Source organism: Carassius gibelio, chromosome B22 (assembly GCF_023724105.1).
Source record: "Carassius gibelio isolate Cgi1373 ecotype wild population from Czech Republic chromosome B22, carGib1.2-hapl.c, whole genome shotgun sequence".
In the NCBI taxonomy this organism is placed as follows: domain Eukaryota; kingdom Metazoa; phylum Chordata; class Actinopteri; order Cypriniformes; family Cyprinidae; genus Carassius; species Carassius gibelio.
The window spans coordinates 570,412-588,718 of NC_068417.1; the positions used below are offsets into that span (position 1 = coordinate 570,412).

General features: G+C 41.7%; 1 protein-coding gene across 1 annotated transcript; it reads right to left on the reverse strand.

Annotated features, from left to right (window-relative positions):
* Positions 1-5,743: 5,743 nt before the first annotated feature.
* On the reverse strand, positions 5,744-17,799 carry LOC127987564 (interferon-induced very large GTPase 1-like; the record flags this gene model as incomplete). The annotated part of the gene is made up of 2 exons (XM_052589931.1): positions 5,744-12,661; positions 16,204-17,799. Coding segments are annotated over 2 exons (6,291 nt in total), but the record flags the coding sequence as incomplete, so codon positions are not given.
* Positions 17,800-18,307: the final 508 nt, after the last annotated feature.

Here is an 18,307-nt window from a genome sequence, read left to right on the forward strand (position 1 = left end):
GCTTCCTCTCACACCACTCCCGGTGTCCCCTTCCCTGGTTTCTGGCATCAGGCGACGACGGGGATTGGGGGCCTGGTGTCCGTAGTAAGCCAAGAGCTCGTAGGTCCTTCAGCAGTGCAGTTTTAGGATTATTTCTGTACTTGAGTTGGGTCTGTCAATGATATATATGGAAATTGGTTGTACAGCTTCCATAGAACGGATTTAGAGTGGCCGCTGCGAGCTGCTGTCATGCCGCCATATTGTTTCATCGTGTTTCATCTATTATTACTCAGAATGCCATAGAAAATGCATAGCAACACCATGATAACCACTTAGAATGGCAAATGCATGGCAATGCCCTGGCAACCACATAGCAACCAAACTAAACACTTTGATAACCATACAGCAACTTTCTGGAAAACATGCAGAATGCTTTATTATCTCTGCAGAAATCCACTAGTAACTTTTGTAGTGCAGTAGTGCATATCTTTTATGCACTATCAACCATACATCATTCAGAGTACCTCAGCAACTGCACAGCAACACCCTAGCAACCATTCAGAATACCCTAGCAACTGTGTAGCATCTCGATCATTCAACTCTTTACTAAATAACAGCATAACAACAAGACCATAACCAGTGATGAGAGAAACACATTACAATTAACGTCAGCTTTGTATTCAGTATAATTTTTCAAGTAACAAAGTTACTTTGTTTTATATAATTTATTTTTTTAATTCAGCTCAGCTCAGGTGACGGATCTTATGTAAGGAAACTGCAGAACCAGTGCGTCCGGTCGAGCCAGCTCCTGAACACAAGAATGAAAGAGCTGGATTTGACAATAGCATTTGACTCAACACACACACACACACACACATACACACACACACACACACACACACTCGCAGCTCTCGGCTCTCAGGGTTATTATGTTCGGTCTGAATCCTGTCAGAAACAGCACAACACTTCAGCGTCTGCAGGACGAAGTGACAGAAACATTTAAAAAACAAAGCACATGATATTTGAAGAAAGGCAGCTGTGAGCAACAGGTATTCAGAAGATCTCTGTGAGTCTCTGCCCCCCCCCCGTGCTCATAACAACACCTTACTACTGCTCTACTGCAGCTCTTCTGCTGATCCTCTTCTGCCCCCCGTGCTCATAATAATACCTCACTACTGCTCTACTGCAGCTCTTCTGCTGATCCTCTGCTGCCCCCCTGTGCTCATAACACCTCACTACTGCTCTACTGCAGCTCTACTGCTGATCCTCTGCTGCCCCCCTGTGCTCATAACACCTCACTACTGCTCTACTGCAGCTCTACTGCTGATCCTCTGCTGCCCCCGTGCTCATAATAATATCTCACTACCGCTCTACTGCAGCTCTACTGCTGATCCTCTGCTGCCCCCGTGCTCATAATAATACCTCACTACCGCTCTACTGCAGCTCTTCTGTTGATCCTCTGCTGCCCCCGTGCTCATAATAATACCTCACTACTGCTCTACTGCAGCTCTTCTGTTGATCCTCTGCTGCCCCCGTGCTCATAATAATACCTCACTACCGCTCTACTGCAGCTCTTCTGTTGATCCTCTGCTGCCCCCGTGCTCATAATAATACCTCACTACCGCTCTACTGCAGCTCTTCTGTTGATCCTCTGCTGCCCCCCTGTGCTCATAATAACACCTCACTACTGCTCTACTGCAGCTCTTCTGCTGATCCTCTGCTGCCCCCGGTGCTCATAACACCTCACCACTGCTCTACTGCAGCTCTACTGCTGATCTTCTGCTGCCCCCCTGTGCTCATAATAACACCTAACTACTGCAGCTCTTCTGCTGATCCTCTGCTGCCCCCGGTGCTCATAACACCTCACCACTGTTCTACTGCAGCTCTACTGCTGATTTTCTGCTGCCCCCCTGTGCTCATAATAACACCTAACTACTGCAGCTCTACTGCTGATCCTCTGCTGCCCCCGGTGCTCATAATAACACCTCACCACTGTTCTACTGCAGCTCTACTGCTGATTTTCTGCTGCCCCCCTGTGCTCATAATAACACCTAACTACTGCAGCTCTACTGCTGATCCTCTGCTGCCCCCCTGTGCTCATAATAACACCTCACTACTGCTCTACTGCAGCTCTTCTGCTGATCCTCTGCTGCCCCCGGTGCTCATAATAACACCTCACTACTGCTCTACTGCAGCTCTTCTGCTGATCCTCTGCTGCCCCCGGTGCTCATAACACCTCACCACTGTTCTACTGCAGCTCTACTGCTGATTTTCTGCTGCCCCCCTGTGCTCATAATAACACCTAACTACTGCAGCTCTACTGCTGATCCTCTGCTGCCCCCCTGTGCTCATAATAACACCTCACTACTGCTCTACTGCAGCTCTTCTGCTGATCCTCTGCTGCCCCCGGTGCTCATAACACCTCACCACTGTTCTACTGCAGCTCTACTGCTGATCCTCTGCTGCCCCCCTGTGCTCATAATAACACCTCACTACTGCTCTACTGCAGCTCTTCTGCTGATCCTCTGCTGCCCCCGGTGCTCATAACACCTCACCACTGCTCTACTGCAGCTCTACTGCTGATTTTCTGCTGCCCCCCTGTGCTCATAATAACACCTAACTACTGCAGCTCTACTGCTGATCCTCTGCTGCCCCCCTGTGCTCATAATAACACCTCACTACTGCTCTACTGCAGCTCTTCTGCTGATCCTCTGCTGCCCCCGGTGCTCATAACACCTCACCACTGTTCTACTGCAGCTCTACTGCTGATTTTCTGCTGCCCCCCTGTGCTCATAATAACACCTAACTACTGCAGCTCTACTGCTGATCCTCTGCTGCCCCCTGTGCTCATAATAACACCTCACTACTGCTCTACTGCAGCTCTACTGCTGATCCTCTGCTGCCCCCTGTGCTCATAATAACACCTCACTACTGCTCTACTGCAGCTCTACTGCTGATCCTCTGCTGCCCCCTGTGCTCAAAATAACACCTCACTACTGCTCTACTGCAGCTCTACTGCTGATCCTCTGCTGCCCCCCTGTGCTCATAATAACACCTCACTACTGCTCTACTGCAGCTCTTCCACTGATTCTCTGCTGCCCCCTGTGCTCATAATAACACCTCACTACTGCAGCTCTTCCGCTGATCCTCTGCTGCCCCCCTGTGCTCATAATAACACCTCACTACTGCAGCTCTTCCGCTGATCCTCTGCTGCACCCCTGTGCTCATAATAACACCTCACTACTGCTCTACTGCAGCCATTCTGCTGATCCTCTGCTGCCCCCCTGTGCTCATAACACCTCACTACCGCTCTACTGCAGCTCTTCTGCTGATCCTCTGCTGCCCCCCTGTGCCCATAATAACACCTCACTTCTTCTCATTTCACACTATCTGCATCTAATTCCGTCATTGCTGTATTTTAATGTTCTAAATGTTCTTATTTACTTGTACCGCCACCTTGATGTGTAAACTTCTTATACACAGGCTACTCTTTTATTAATAATTAATAAAAAGTTATTGATAATCATTTTTTTTTCACATTTATGTAGATTTACCCCCACAATTGTAAGGGTAGCTTTGTAAAGTTTGCCGTAAAGTAAGTTTATTATTATTATTTAGTACTATAATCACTTTTGATTTTACTACAGTCTTTTGAGTTTAATACATATATACAGGGCTTGACATTAACTTTTTTGTATTAAGTTTTCCAAAGTTACTAGCCACACAGCATTTTTACATAGCCACATTTTTGTTGTTTTTAAATTAGCTGATAAAAGTTGACTATGGCGTGCTAATATTTACTTGAACTAGATTTACAACACTTTTAAATGTAAAACCACTGTACACACCCAAATCAAGACTACATAAATGTATAACAAAACAGGTCATTATCATTAGCTCTGATAAGGTTGTGTGTAAAGCTCCTTATTTTATTTGAACAAGTTTTTAAAATAAAACCATGTAATAAGATAAAGACATAAGTAGCTTCTTATTGCATAATAAAAGTGGTGCATGGATGTAATATATTTATAAAAAAAAAACTTTAGCATTAGCATTAGAAACACTGTCTTTTAAATATCAGAATCAGACTCAGAATTACTTTACTGAACCACACTGGGATATTATTTGTAACAAGTTGCAATGGAAAGTAGGTCAGTCTCGAAACCTCACGAAAAATGCATGCCATGGTTCAGACAAAGTTGCTTTTAACTTCGTTTAAATTTGAGGGGATCGTTTGTCTCATCATAAAGAACACATTTCAGTTTGTGTCATTATTGTTCTCTGGACCTATATATATATAAATATTTGTAAAATGGCACAGTTTTTTAAAATACACTTCTAACATCAGCAACATTCAAATATTGCCAGTGGATGGAGTCAGGCTCTGACCAGGGGTTCAGTTACTCTTTAAGAGAGGGTTATCAATCTTTAAGAGAGGGTCATCAATCCGGAAGTCGGTCATGTTTGACGCACTGAACATAAACAATGCCACTGAACGGACTAAACACATTTCGAGTTCTGTCAAAAGTTAAAGAGAAAAGGGCAAAAAAGTGATTAAAGAAGGCGTTTGTGGTTGAGAGAGGTACAGTTACAGCACATGTGTAAATGAAGCATCGACTATGGCTTAAATGTTGACGTAGTTAACTATGGCTACATTCACACTGTTAGTCCAAATATTATTATCTTTGTATCCGATTGGAATCTGATCTAAAATAATGATGTCCACACTATATCACAACTGTTCAGATAGGAATGACATTGCGTTGTTGGATATCACAGATCGCTTGACGGAGAGTGAAACTCTGAAGCCCTCAGTCAAAGTCAGTGTGTTTGGTATGACGTCAAAATATATCTGTGCTAATCTTATACTTAGCCTCCATCTCACACACTGGCTATTATTCAACCCACCAAAGTGGCTAGTTGGAGTCACTGTGTTAGCCGCCACGAAGCAAAATCCACCCGCGTTTGGCGGGTGTTAATGTCAAGCCATGCATATAGAGCACTATTTTTTTTAAGCGTGCTTTTGTTGGTTTAAATAACATACATATATATATATATATATATATATAGAGAGAGAGAGAGAGAGAGAGAGAGATTTATATTTAATATTTTTATTTAGCTTTATTTTAATATCAGTTTTAGCAAACGTGAACCAATTGTATTTAATTAAAACTAAGCTGAAATAAAATAGATGTTAAAATAAATATTTTTAAACCTCTTTATTTTGTCTTTTACTATATTTGGTCAGCTTTATTTTAATTAACCAAACACTTTATAAATAATTGAGTAGTTATTCAATAATTTTGAAATAGTTTAATAGATAACAATATTAACACTGATGTGTTTTCTGTGCTGATTGTGAAAGACAGTCTGAGGAAACTTGTCAGAATGTGTTAACTGAGCTGAAATACCCCTGAATCATCATCATCATCATCATCATCATCATCATCACGCTGGTCAGGATAGTTGATAAACAAAGCTGTAATTGTGCAGGAGTGACGTGAAGGAGATGAATCAAACATCAGGACTCGTGGCTAGTGAAGATGACGGAGCGTTTGAGGGGAATTCAGCTCAGTAAAACTCTACAGAAACGTTCAGAAGAGCGTCAGATCTGTAGATGTGTGGAAGCTCACGAAGGAGCCGATGTCTTCAGGTCCCTCTCATCAGTCACGATACTGACTATTTCAGGGACACCAGGGTAAAAATAGTTCTGTCACAGCTGCACACACAATCTGAACAAAGACGGGGATTTTCAGTCCAATCAGATGAAGGTTTATCAGTGCCTTTGTGTCTGAAGAGAGTGAAGAAATACACTGCACACCTTCACAGTGATGTTTGAAAGATTTTCAACATAGATGCAATAAATCAATCAAAAGACATTTATAATGTTACAAAAGATTATTGTTTTAAATAAAGACTGTTCTTCTGAACTTTCTGTTCATCTGTGAATCCTGAAAAATAAAATGTATCACAGTTTCCACAAAAATATTGAGCAGCACAACCGTGTTCAACATTGATAATAATCAGAAATGTTTCTTGAGCAGTAAATCATCATAAAAGAATGATTTCTGAAGATCATGTGACACTGGAGACACTTATTTTATGTTTTATCCCGTCTTTAAGCACTCTTGTTAGCACAGATACCTGAGCACAGAGTCGAGTCTGGACTGAATCCTGGAGATCCTGAACATCTGACAAACAGCACATCACTGATCTTCAGCTGAATTAATAAATGTGTGTGACAGGAATCCTTCAGCTGCTCATGTGAAATCAGTTCTCACTTCAGTGCTGCTTCACTGACATCTCCTGGAGGAATGTTAACATGACGGACAGACTTTGACTATCTAATAATAATGGAAAAACAACAGTTCTTCCAGTTATGGCACATGAATCTGAATCTGCTGTTGACAGTGTCTTTAAAAAGACTACGTGACACAGAATTGTTGCACACATTGTGCTTAATGCACACATAAAAATAGAATCTTAACACATAAATCTCATAAATTTCACGTCTGCAAGGTAAACTCCTACAAATGTATATTCAATAAGGTCAGGCACAAACATAACTGTGTCCATGCCTCTTCTGTGCTAAATCATCACTGTGTGTCTTTAGTAAATCATGACACAACTGTTTTAACACCAAAATATGTTTTGCATTGGCACAAGCTCTTAGTAAATCTTAATTCCTATTGTCAAAATTTCACATCACTGTAAAGTTTGTTTTTAATATAAATGTATTGTCCTCACAGAGATCCATTATTTGTATGAAGTATTTTACACTGGATTTGGATATAAATCAGATAGATGTACAGATCTGAGACACTTGGTATTTTTTTCACTCATCATTTATCATCAGTCATTAATATCTTTGATCAGTCGGACTGATTCTGGTCTTGAATCCTGGGCCCGGTTTTTCAAAAGGTTTAATCCGGATAAAACTGATCCGGATTTAGTAATCCTTTTTTTGTGATCCGTGATCATGTAATCCAGTTTACTTTTGGAGCCAGTTTTTTAAAGCAGCATCGGATTGGATCAATCTGATCCGGATAGGAACTTTTCAGGATCACCAAATCTGGATAACCAGTGCTCAAACAGGATAGGAAATCACAATGTAGAACTATAGATATGTAAAGAGCAACAAATAGAATAGCAAGTGAGGGGTCAATATAAATTATTTTTATTTGAAATGAAAACCCACACATTTAAAAAATAAACTAAAAACAAGAAAACCCCACCCCATCCTCTTCCAGCAGTCCGCTCATCTGAGACCTACAACACTAACACTGTACATTGAGGATATTTATAACAAGTATCAAGTATAGCCTAGATGTATTGAATTAAAAAAAAAGACTTAATGTAAAACAATATTTTTGATTGTGATGAATATATATATCAATTAGTGACAGAATAAAATGTATTGTTTTTGGTCAGTTTTGGCAGCTGTTTGGGGGATTATTTTATGAGGCTAAACTCTTTCTACTTTGCTGTAGGCCTATACTGAAAGGCTGAATACGTTAAAGCCTGACGGATGAACAAATAAAATGAAAACCTTATGAATAAATATGATATCTTGTAAGATACTGCATGCTCCAAATATAGTATTATTTGATACATTTTTTAAGTTTTCATTACATTTTGGCCATGAAATCCACGCTGAATCCACCCTTCTGATGGGATCAGTTTAATCCAGATTTTTTGGATCAAAGTGATCCAAATCCTACAAAAAAGTTCTAAAAAAACTCAAACTAAAGGTTTGATCCGGATCAAAACCAAGATTGGATTACGTGATCTTATCCATTTATGTAATCCGTTTTTTCTTTTGAAAAACACATTTTCAAGATTTGATCCAATCCATTATCCAAAATCCTACTGGATTACTTTTGAAAAACCGGGCCCTGGTGTGTATTTGATGAGATCTGATCTTCTTGATCTGTAGATGAGTCTGAATCTGAGAGAGACACTAGAGTCTCAGTCTTCATCTGCTCAATTACATGTATTCATCTAAACTCTCAATAGCATCTTGTTTTGAGTATCTTCTCCATTCGTCTGGTATCTCACCACTCCCCTCAAATGTTTTATTGAAGTATTTCTCCAGATGTTTCTGGAATCTGCACACAAACCACTTCCAGTAGATCTGTTCAGAGAGATCAGGAGTTATACTCCACTTCGCATAAACTCCTCCTGCTCTTCTGTACTCTCTGTATTTAAACTGTCCTCCTGACACACAGAATTTTTTATCACTCATCACTAAACTTGTGCAAATATCAGCAGAGAGAGTCTGTGTAGAAGAGTAATATGTGCCAGTAATTCCTCTCACTCTGTGGAAGGGAGCACTGTGATCTCCATCATGGTTTTCTATGGTGTTTGTGCAGATAGCTCCACAGAACGGACACTGAACCCAACAGCACTGACAGAAGTGACTAATCAGAAGCTCATCTGGTCTGAACTTGAGGTCCAGTTTTTCATTGAATGACCTTGAGTTGAATCTCCTGATGATGTCTGACACTATAGCAGTAAGTTCCCGTCTGATCACATCTTCTAGCAGTTTGAAATCAACATCATCACATCTGACTCCACTGAGGTGTTTCTCAGAGAAGATCAGCTCATCTGAGATCCGCTGTGTGAAACTCTTCAACCACAAACCAACATCTCCTCTGTTCTCTTGAACATGTTCAGTAGATTGATGAGCTGCTCTCATGATCTTCTGCTGCAGGAGTTTAATGTTCTCCTTCATCTTGGGTAAAACACGGACACTGAACTGATCAGTGATGTACCGTCTGACTTCATCTCTGATGAAACTCTTGAAGTGATCTCTGGGATGATGAATGTAGTTCATGTATTTGTTAAAGTCCTCCTCTTCTGCCAGTGTCTTCAGGATGTGTTTCTCCAGATGTGATCTGTTTCCTCTCAGTGATTCACAATCTTTCATCATTTCATCCGTCAGATCTCTGGCAGTCTTCTTATAGACGCTCTGCTCACTCGGCTCTTTCAGTTTCTGACAGAGGATCTCTCCAAACATAGCAGCTGATGCGGCTCCATGACAGTATTTCAGGAAAATACTATAGTACTCTTCTCTCCTCTTCTGAACATATATGACAGGATCATTTGCTTCTCTGAACCATCTGTGTTGGTCAGTGATCATCTTTTTTGCTCTCTTACAGATGGACAGAACCAAATCCATGAAGAACTCTTTCTTGAACACATATCTCACTGATTCTTCTTCATGTTGTGTTATTCTTGCTCTGATGTAATCTGTGATTTGATGAATGTAGCTGGTGTTGTAGCCCATCTTTGAAATGTTAAATGACTGAATCATTCTGTCTGTCTGCTGAACAACATCTGAGACTAATGATCTTATTTGGGCTTCGTCCTCTTTAGAGAGACGGTAATCAAACACTTTTTGAAATGATGTGTAGATATTTCTGCTAAATCCACTGGATTTCTTCAACTGTACATAATCTGAATAACTTGTAACAGTGAAAATATCCCTGTTCTCTCTCCAGTGATCTACAGGAACACTTTCATAGCCTTCACTGAGGATCTTTCTCACATCTCTCATTAAGTCAATGTCTCTGAATGCAGGAGTGTCTCTGATGATCTTCTTCACACACTGATCCCAGAACAAATCAAACTCTTTCTTCAGTGTTTCTTCATCATTTGTTCTGTCTCTGAGTTTTAAGGCGAGTTCTTTGCTCTTTTCATAAAGAGTGTTTTCATGATGTGTTCTCAGAGCATCAGTCTTTTTCTTCAGGTCTCGCTGATGAAGAACCTCATTTAATCTTCTCTGTGTTTCTCTCACAATGTTTTCCTGAAGATCTTTGATTCTGATTTCAAATGATGTTTTCCACTGAATCAGTATATCTTTATCTCTTTCTTTCTCAAAGAATTCAGACATATATTTTTTCACTTCTTCACTTGTCTTCTTCAGTTCTCTTTGAAGATCAGTTTCTTTAACTTCATGAATCACATCATTTTCTATTTTGTTGTGTAGTTTGTTCTCAGTCTCCATCATGGCTCTGCGCAGACTCCAGGTCCACTTCCTGTATTCTGTCTCCAGTTTCCTGTAGACTGAGATCTCCAGAGAGTTTCTAAAACTGAAGACAAAATGTTCATTCAGTAAAGCCTCACAGAGATCTTTAACACGATCTTTTAAATCTCTCAGCTTCATTCCATGTGATTTTGAGGCATGAGACATGATAGTCTTCTTCAGTTCTTGGATGTTCTCACAGTAGTTTGGGTTTGGTGGAGCCATGGGCGGACTGCCTTCCCAGAGCTGAGAGAAATACTTCACATCTTTCTGAACATCACATCTAATGACATCACTGAAACACTCAGTCTCACAGACTTCATCTTTAGCAGCGAGTTTTGTCATCTCATCCAGTTTCTCCAGCAGACGTCTCCTTCTCTCCATGTTTCTCTCTCCAGCTGTGACGTCTGACACGTTCTGATGCACAAACACACAGCTGAGATTCAGTCTCACCTTCTTCATCCTCATGAAGGCCTGAACAACAATCTGAAGAATGCCCTGCATCTCAGATGGGTTTTCTCCAAAGATGTTGATCAGTGTCAGATCTGCAAGACCTACAACAAATGTGGCCAGTTCATTGTCATGGTGTCTTGTTGATCTTCCAGACAGTTCTAGAGCATGAAGTCCCTCAGTATCAACAACCAGAATATAATCAAACCTCATCTGTGTTTTCATCTCACTGGAGACTCTGATCAGCTGCATGAAAGCTCCTCTGGTTGATCTTCCAGCACTGACGGCAGAATGGAGTCCAAACATGGCGTTCATCATGGTGGATTTCCCAGAGCCTCGAAGCCCTAAAACTGACAGCACAAAGACTCTCTGGTCTCCCAGTTTCTGGATGAGTTGATCTACAACAGCAGAGATCCAGGTCACAGGAACATGAGCAGCATCTCCATCCATTAACTCCAGAGGAGATCCAGAGATCATCATCTGTGCTGCCAGACTCGGGAGAGAAGAGAAGTGAACCTGCAGGTCTTTCCTGTTTCTCTGCAGAGATGAACATGATTCATAGATCTGACCGATCTCCCTCAGGATGTGCTCCACACCAAACGCTGCAGCCTGAAGATCCTCAGATATTCTCTCAAGCTCAGTTTGAGCAGCTTTGAGATGTTCAGATTTATCAGTGTTCTCCTTCAGTCTTAAGACTGTTGACCACTTTTCATCATATTTGTGATGAAGAGCAGAAAGATCATCTGATGTATGTTCATCCAGGAGGATTCTGAGCCATTGAAGGAGAAACATCTTTGTGACATCATCTGAGTTCATTTCTTTAATAAAGATCTTCATAAACTCACTGATGTCAGATTCATGCTGCTGTTGACGGAGTTTCTTCATCTCTGTTTGTTTTCTACGGATGTCCATTTCTCCTTCATCTCCTCGAGGTTGATGTATTTCTCTGTTCTTCTGACTCCACTGATGCCACAGTTTCCCCTGATGAGGAAGAAATGATTCTTTGTCTTCTCTCAGATCTTTCTTCTTCAGTAAACTCATCATCTTCTGTGCTGCTTCTCTTCCTCTCCTGCAGTCATCATCATCTTCCTCATCTACTCTGACATCTGGGTGTTTGGACACATCTTCAAGTCTGAAAGTGTGAGATGATTCTGAGACACAATCATGTATAGCTCTTCTGAGTTCTTCAGAAACATTTGACTGATTTCTGTATTTCAGACCAATTTTGAATTTCCCTTTCTTCATCTCAATTACAGTAGATTTATCCTCAGTAAAGAGACAAATGAGTGGCTTTCTGTCTGTGTACAGGTTTTGTATCTTTGTTGCACTTCTGTCATTCTTCTGAAGTCGTGGCAGGAGAACAACATTGACTGAGCTCATGTGAGTGAGGATCTGCAGCTGTTTCTCATGGTCTCCTGCATCTCCGTGTAGATTACAGAACGCTGCACACTCAGTGAATTTATCATCATCTGATCCAGAAGGACAGAACCAGGAGATCTCCACCACTCCGTCCATCAGGACTCTGGATCTGCTGCTGCCGGGACAGTTTCTGTGGAAGAACGTGTTGTGTTTCTCATTGATCAGACGGTTCATCAGCTGAGACTTGGATGAAGACACAGAGCCGAACCTGAAGAAGAACACCATTGGAGTTTGTGCTCTGTAGATGGGCTGGGTTTGACTGATGATCTGATTGCTGGTGTTTCTCATCTTCCAGCTCTTGTAGATTTGTCTGAATGTCCAGAGAGGAAACTCAATCTGTCGTGTGAATGGATCAGGAACAAGCAGAGGAAGAGCGAACTGACACTGGGACAGTTTAGTGACCATCAGCTGCTTCAGGAGAGCATCAGCACAATGAAACACAGCCATCTGGACATCCATCGGGTGAATGAGAGCAGACTGACTCGTTCTTTTGTTAGACAAAGACATTTCATCAAAAATATCATCATCAAATGTGTCACTGTCTGTTTGCTGTTCACTGGTCTGTTTAGTTGTGATGTATCTTGCTCTGTAGTTCATCATCAGTAGTTTCTGTAGGAAAGTCTGAATCATCTCTTCTTCAGCACAAGACTCATGAGACTGTAATGAATGTTTGGTTATCTGAAGAACATCTGCGGCTCTCAGTTTATTGTGGTGTTTGTCTTCAAGATGAAGTCTGTCAAATAGATTCTGGATTTTTTCTGCTGGTTCAATGTCTTTGTTTTCGTCCTGTGTAAAAACAATAATACAATAAGTTAAAACAACAGTGGCTCATGGCTCTATGGAATACCTGATTCTGATTGGTCAGTCGTGACATTCCCATGTATGATATCCCTGGATAAGAACCTGTAAAAGCTAATAACACAGGCTTATCCGGGTAACAGCAGTGGACGCTTTAACTATTTTTTTCTCGGTGGAAGCTTTGCGTTTGTTTAGCCAATAAAATATTCAAACTTGATTCAAAATGGTGTACAATTGCAGACTTGGTCTCGATTCATTTAAACGCAGCTGCTGCCATTTCGCTATAATTGTTTTGTATGCTGTAATGGATTGTAAAAGAACTAACAAACAAAAGGTTTTAAAACATCCATCCATCCATCCATCATCTTCCGATTATCCGGGGCCGGGTCGCGGGGGCAACAGTCTAAGCAGAGACGCCCAGACTTCCCTCTCCCTAGCCACTTCCTCCAGCTCTTCCGGGGGGACCCCGAGGCGTTCCCAGGCCAGCCGGGAGACATAGTCCCTCCAGCGTGTCCTAGGTCTTCCCCGGGGCCTCCTCCCGGTGAGACGTGCCTGGAACACCTCCCTGGGAAGGCGTCCAGGAAGCATCCGAAATAGATGCCCGAGCCACCTCAGCTGGCTCCTCTCGATGTGGAGGAGCAACGGCTCTACTCTGAGCTCCTCCCGAGTGACCGAGCTTCTCACCCTATCTCTAAGGGAGCGCCCAGCCACCCGACGGAGAAAGCTCATTTCGGCCGCCTGTATCCGGGATCTTGTCCTTTCGGTCATGACCCACAGCTCATGACCATAGGTGAGAGTAGGAACGTAGATTGACCGGTAAATCGAGAGCTTTGCCTTACAGCTCAGCTCCTTCTTCACCACGACAGACCGGTACAGCGACCGCATTACTGCAGAAGCTGCACCGATCCGTCTGTCAATCTCACGTTCCATCCTTCCCTCACTCGTGAACAAGACTCCAAGATACCTGAACTCCTCCACTTGAGGCAGGAACTCTCCACCAACCTGAAGTGGGCAATCCACCCTTTTCCGACTGAGAACCATGGCCTCGGACTTGGAGGTGCTGATTCTCATCCCAGCCGATTCACACTCGGCTGCAAACCGTCCCAATGCACACTGAAGGTCCTGGTCTGAGGATGCCAACACGACAACATCATCCGCAAAAAGCAGCGACGAAATCGTATGGTCCCCAAACCGGACACTCTCCGGCCCTTGGCTGCGCCTAGAAATTCTGTCCATAAAAATTATGAACAGAACCGGTGACAAAGGGCAGCCCTGCCGGAGTCCAACATGCACCGGGAACAGGTCTGACTTACTGCCGGCAATGCGAACCAAGCTCTTGCTCCGGTCGTACAGGGACCGAACAGCCCTAAGTAGGGAGCCGCCGACCCCATACTCCCGGAGCACCCTCCACAGGATGTCGCGAGGAACACGGTCGAATGCCTTCTCCAAGTCCACAAAACACATGTGGACTGGTTGGGCAAACTCCCATGAACCCTCCAGCACCCTGGAAAGGGTATAGAGCTGGTCCAGTGTTCCACGACCGGGACGAAAACCACACTGTTCCTCCTGGATCCGAGGTTCCACTATCGGCCGAATTCTCCTCTCCAGTACCCTGGCATAGACTTTTCCAGGGAGGCTGAGAAGTGTGATCCCCCTATAGTTGGAACACACTCTCCGGTCCCCCTTCTTGAAAAGAGGGACCACCACCCCGGTCTGCCAGTCCAGAGGCCTCTGGTTTTAAAACATTTTCGTCTTAATTCTTTTATCACCATAATTATTAACAACTCGCAGCTCTTGGATCTACAGCGCACATACATTTCAATTCAGGTAAGGAAGGTTGTTGTTTTCCAATGATTTTTTTATTTCTTTACATTTACTTTCCTAAGGAGTTAATTGCATCCAGACTGCGATATGCATTTACCGCCATCTCTTGTGCACATGCAGGCAGCTTCAATCAGAGCTGCTTTGCCATCCGAAAAATTCGACGGAGAAGAGGAAGAGCTGCATTTATGTTTGCCATGTCGTTGAAACGCTGTTATTTTCATCTCGGAGTACAATCATCTTTGTTTGGGCTTCCCAGGGACGCTGTACTCGGAGATTAATGGTTACAATTTATGTTTAACTCAGTTCCTGAAAATTATAATCCAGGTGTAAAACTATGTGCAGCACATTTTGCTGAGGACAGCTTCCTCAATCTCAATCAGTTTAATGCCGGATTCACACAAAGATTATTCTTGAAAGATGGAGCAGTTTCCTCTTTGTCTGGAGAAGGCGTTGTTTATGGACCACAACTGGTAAGTGTATTTTATTATTTAAGTTGGTGCGTTTTACTGTTTCTGTAACTTATTACACAAAGGGCAACGCTGTTTAGCTTTCTTAACTAGATGTTAGGGCTGTGCAAAAAAACGAATGCGATTTTCATGCGCATCTCGTCAGTAAAGGCGTCAGTAAAAATCTCCAGCACGTGCGTTCAGATCAGGATTGCCAGGATTTCAAAACAAATCCTGCCCTCTTGGTTCTCAAAACTAGCCCAATCACGTTACCAGGAGGGCAGCCTGCACTCAGCTGCTGGCGAATCACAACACAGGAAGCGCTGGCCCAATCAGAACTCGTCACGTATTTCTGAAGGAGGGACTTCATAGAACAAGGAAGTCATCAACCCGTTTTTATGACAGTGAAAACAGCGCTATACAGATTGTGTGAAAAATACGGTGGTTTTTTTACACGCGAAACATGAACACATGTTATATTGCACACTGTAAACACCATTAAAGCTTCAAAAAAAACATGAAAAACGTGACCTTTAATGTTCTTGTGACAGGTCTGAGATTAAAAAAATGGCGGTACTGGAAATGCTTCAGGACCAGACATGCGCAGTGGTATTCCAACGCCTTTGTTATTGTTTACATCTTTGAAATGGTCTTAATTCATGTCTAATTATTTACTTATGTGGCAAGTAGCTGTGTACAGTACATCCAGCTGGTTGAGAATAAACTCCACTTCACTTCAGGATCCTGATCACCCTGTCAGGGTTTATTCTGAGATAACAACTGACTGGATGTCCATTACCCCTTATTTATAATCATTATTAGATTTAAACAGACTTGTCATGAAATCTGAACTTTCTTACATATTAAAATAATTTAATTATGAATATAATATAATAATTATCTGAATTTATTAATACAATAATTATATATGAATATAATCATAAATATAATAGTGAGAAAACTTTGACAAATCTGTGTATAATCAAAAAGTCTTCTTTTGAGCTCAATCAAAAGATATTGTTCTGTTCATTTCTGCGTTACTGTCTGCACAAATAAATAAATCATTTAACAAGCTTTTTAGTGACAAAGATGACATTATGCTAAATATAAAAACAATAGTGGCACTGTTTTCTAACTCTTAAAGCTGCAAAATGTATGAAAATATTTATTCAGATTTAGAACTAGAGATGTTGAAGTTGAGCTGTATAAGGGTTAAAAAGGTGTAAAAGAGCATTAATATGTTCTCTTGACATTTCTCACCTGCAGTGACGGATCAGTTTCAGAGCAGATCTTCTTCTCCTCTTCCTCTCTTTCATATTCCTCTCTCACATCCACTCGTCTTCTCTTCAGTTCTTCTTCATGCTGTTCTTCAAGAGTCTTCTGTTCATCTTCTCTCATCTTTCCTTCTTTCATTCTCTTCTCTGAATCCTCTACTTGTTCTCGTCTCTCTCTTTCTATTCTGTCTTTCTCTGTGATTATTCTCTCCATTTCACTCTTCAGTCTCTGAATCTCATCACAAATCTGTCTCTCTCTCTCTATTCTTTTCTCAACCTCTTTTGCTCTTCGTCTCTCTTCTTCTTTCTGTTTCTCCCATTCCTCTCTTTCTCTCTTCATCTCCTCTTTCATATCTCTCTCTTTCTCCTTTATTTGTGTTTTAAATTGTTCTTCTCTCTCTTTAATCTCTTCTTCTCTTCTCGTCTTTTCTTCTTCTTTCTGTTTCTCCAATTCTTCTCTTTCTCTCTTCATCTCCTCTTTCATCTCTCTCTCTTTCTCCTTTATTTGTGTTTTATATCGTTCTTCTCTCTCATTAATCTCTACATCTCTTCTCTTTCTCTCTTTCTCATGATGTTGTTTTTCATTCTCAATTCTGGTCATCATTCTGTCGGTTTCTGTGTCGTATCTGATCTGAAGATTTTCTTTTTCTTTCTTTATAGTCTCTATTTCTTTTCTCATTTCCTTTATTTCATTCTTACACTCCTCTTTTACACTTTTCATCTCATCTCTCATCTGCTCCTCCTGTTCCTTCATTTCTCTTTTATATCTCTCCTCTCTCTCATTAAACTCTTCTTCTCTTCTCTTTCTCTCTGTGTCATGATTCTGTCGTTCTTCCTCCATCTTCATCTTCATTCTCTCTTTCTCTTCTTCTAGTTTCTTCATCTCTTCTTCTCGTTCTCTGAGTCTCTCCATCAGTATGTTCTTCTGTTGCTCTTGTAGTTCTCTCTCCATCTCTCTGAACATCTTACACGAGTAGTAACTCCCTCCGTTCTCTTTCACCATGTTGTCTATCTTCTGCAGTAGATCAGTCACCTGTGTTTGGTCTCCAATCTCTTTATTATTGAACACATGGAATCTGTTTCCACACACATCAATCAGGTTTCTAAGGGCAGATCCAGGTTTTCCCAAACACTGATCAATGGTTTTGTTCTCCAGAAAGTCTCCTCTGGTGAAGAGCACCATGGTGAACATTAACGATTTCTCTCCAAACGTCTCCTGGATGATCTCCACAGCTGTTGCTTCTTCTTTAGTGAATCGTTGTCCTAAACTGAGCACGATGATGAACACATGTGGTCCAGGCAGGATCATGGAGATGCTGTTGCTGATTTCTCTCTGGATTTCTTCATTACTGAGTTCAGTATCAAACAGTCCTGGAGTGTCGATCACAGTAATGTGTCTGCCGTTGATTTCAGATGTTTCTCTCTGACACTCTTTAGTAACAGATTCTTGAGATGTTTCTGCTGTAAACGCTTCTCTTCCTAAGATGGTGTTTCCAGTTGCACTCTTCCCGACTCCAGTTTTTCCCAGCAGCACAATCCTCAGATCATCTTCTCTCTCTGTTGAGCCTGTAACAGAGCAAATGCATCAGTTTTACAGCCTAAAGTTAAAGCTTTAATATAGAATCAAACTCTACTGTAATAAAAAATAAAATTTCAAAACATGCTCTGTAGTTTAAGACCCAAACTGATGTTCCCTTTCAAGGGAACTTCGAACTGCGTCCTCTAGGGGACGCTATGGGGAACACCTCGTCTTGACCCTGACTGAAGCATACTTTGAAAAACTTTGACAGCCTCAGACATCACTACCGGCGCGACTATAAATAAGAGCCAGGAGGACACATCATTTATCTTCTTCATTGACACTCTTGTTTGAAGCGTGCATCTGAGAAACGACCACGGTAAGAGCGATCTTTCTTTGTTTATCATGGCATCCACTAGCGAGGCTTTTAATCAGTGTGTACATCCGTGTCGGATGACACACACAGTCTTTACGTTTCTTGTTTGGGCGAAGAGCACGCGTGCGATGTCCTTTACGCTTTCCTCAACATGAGGGGCTTTTTGGGTGATTCTCGTGGTAGTTTAGCAGCGCT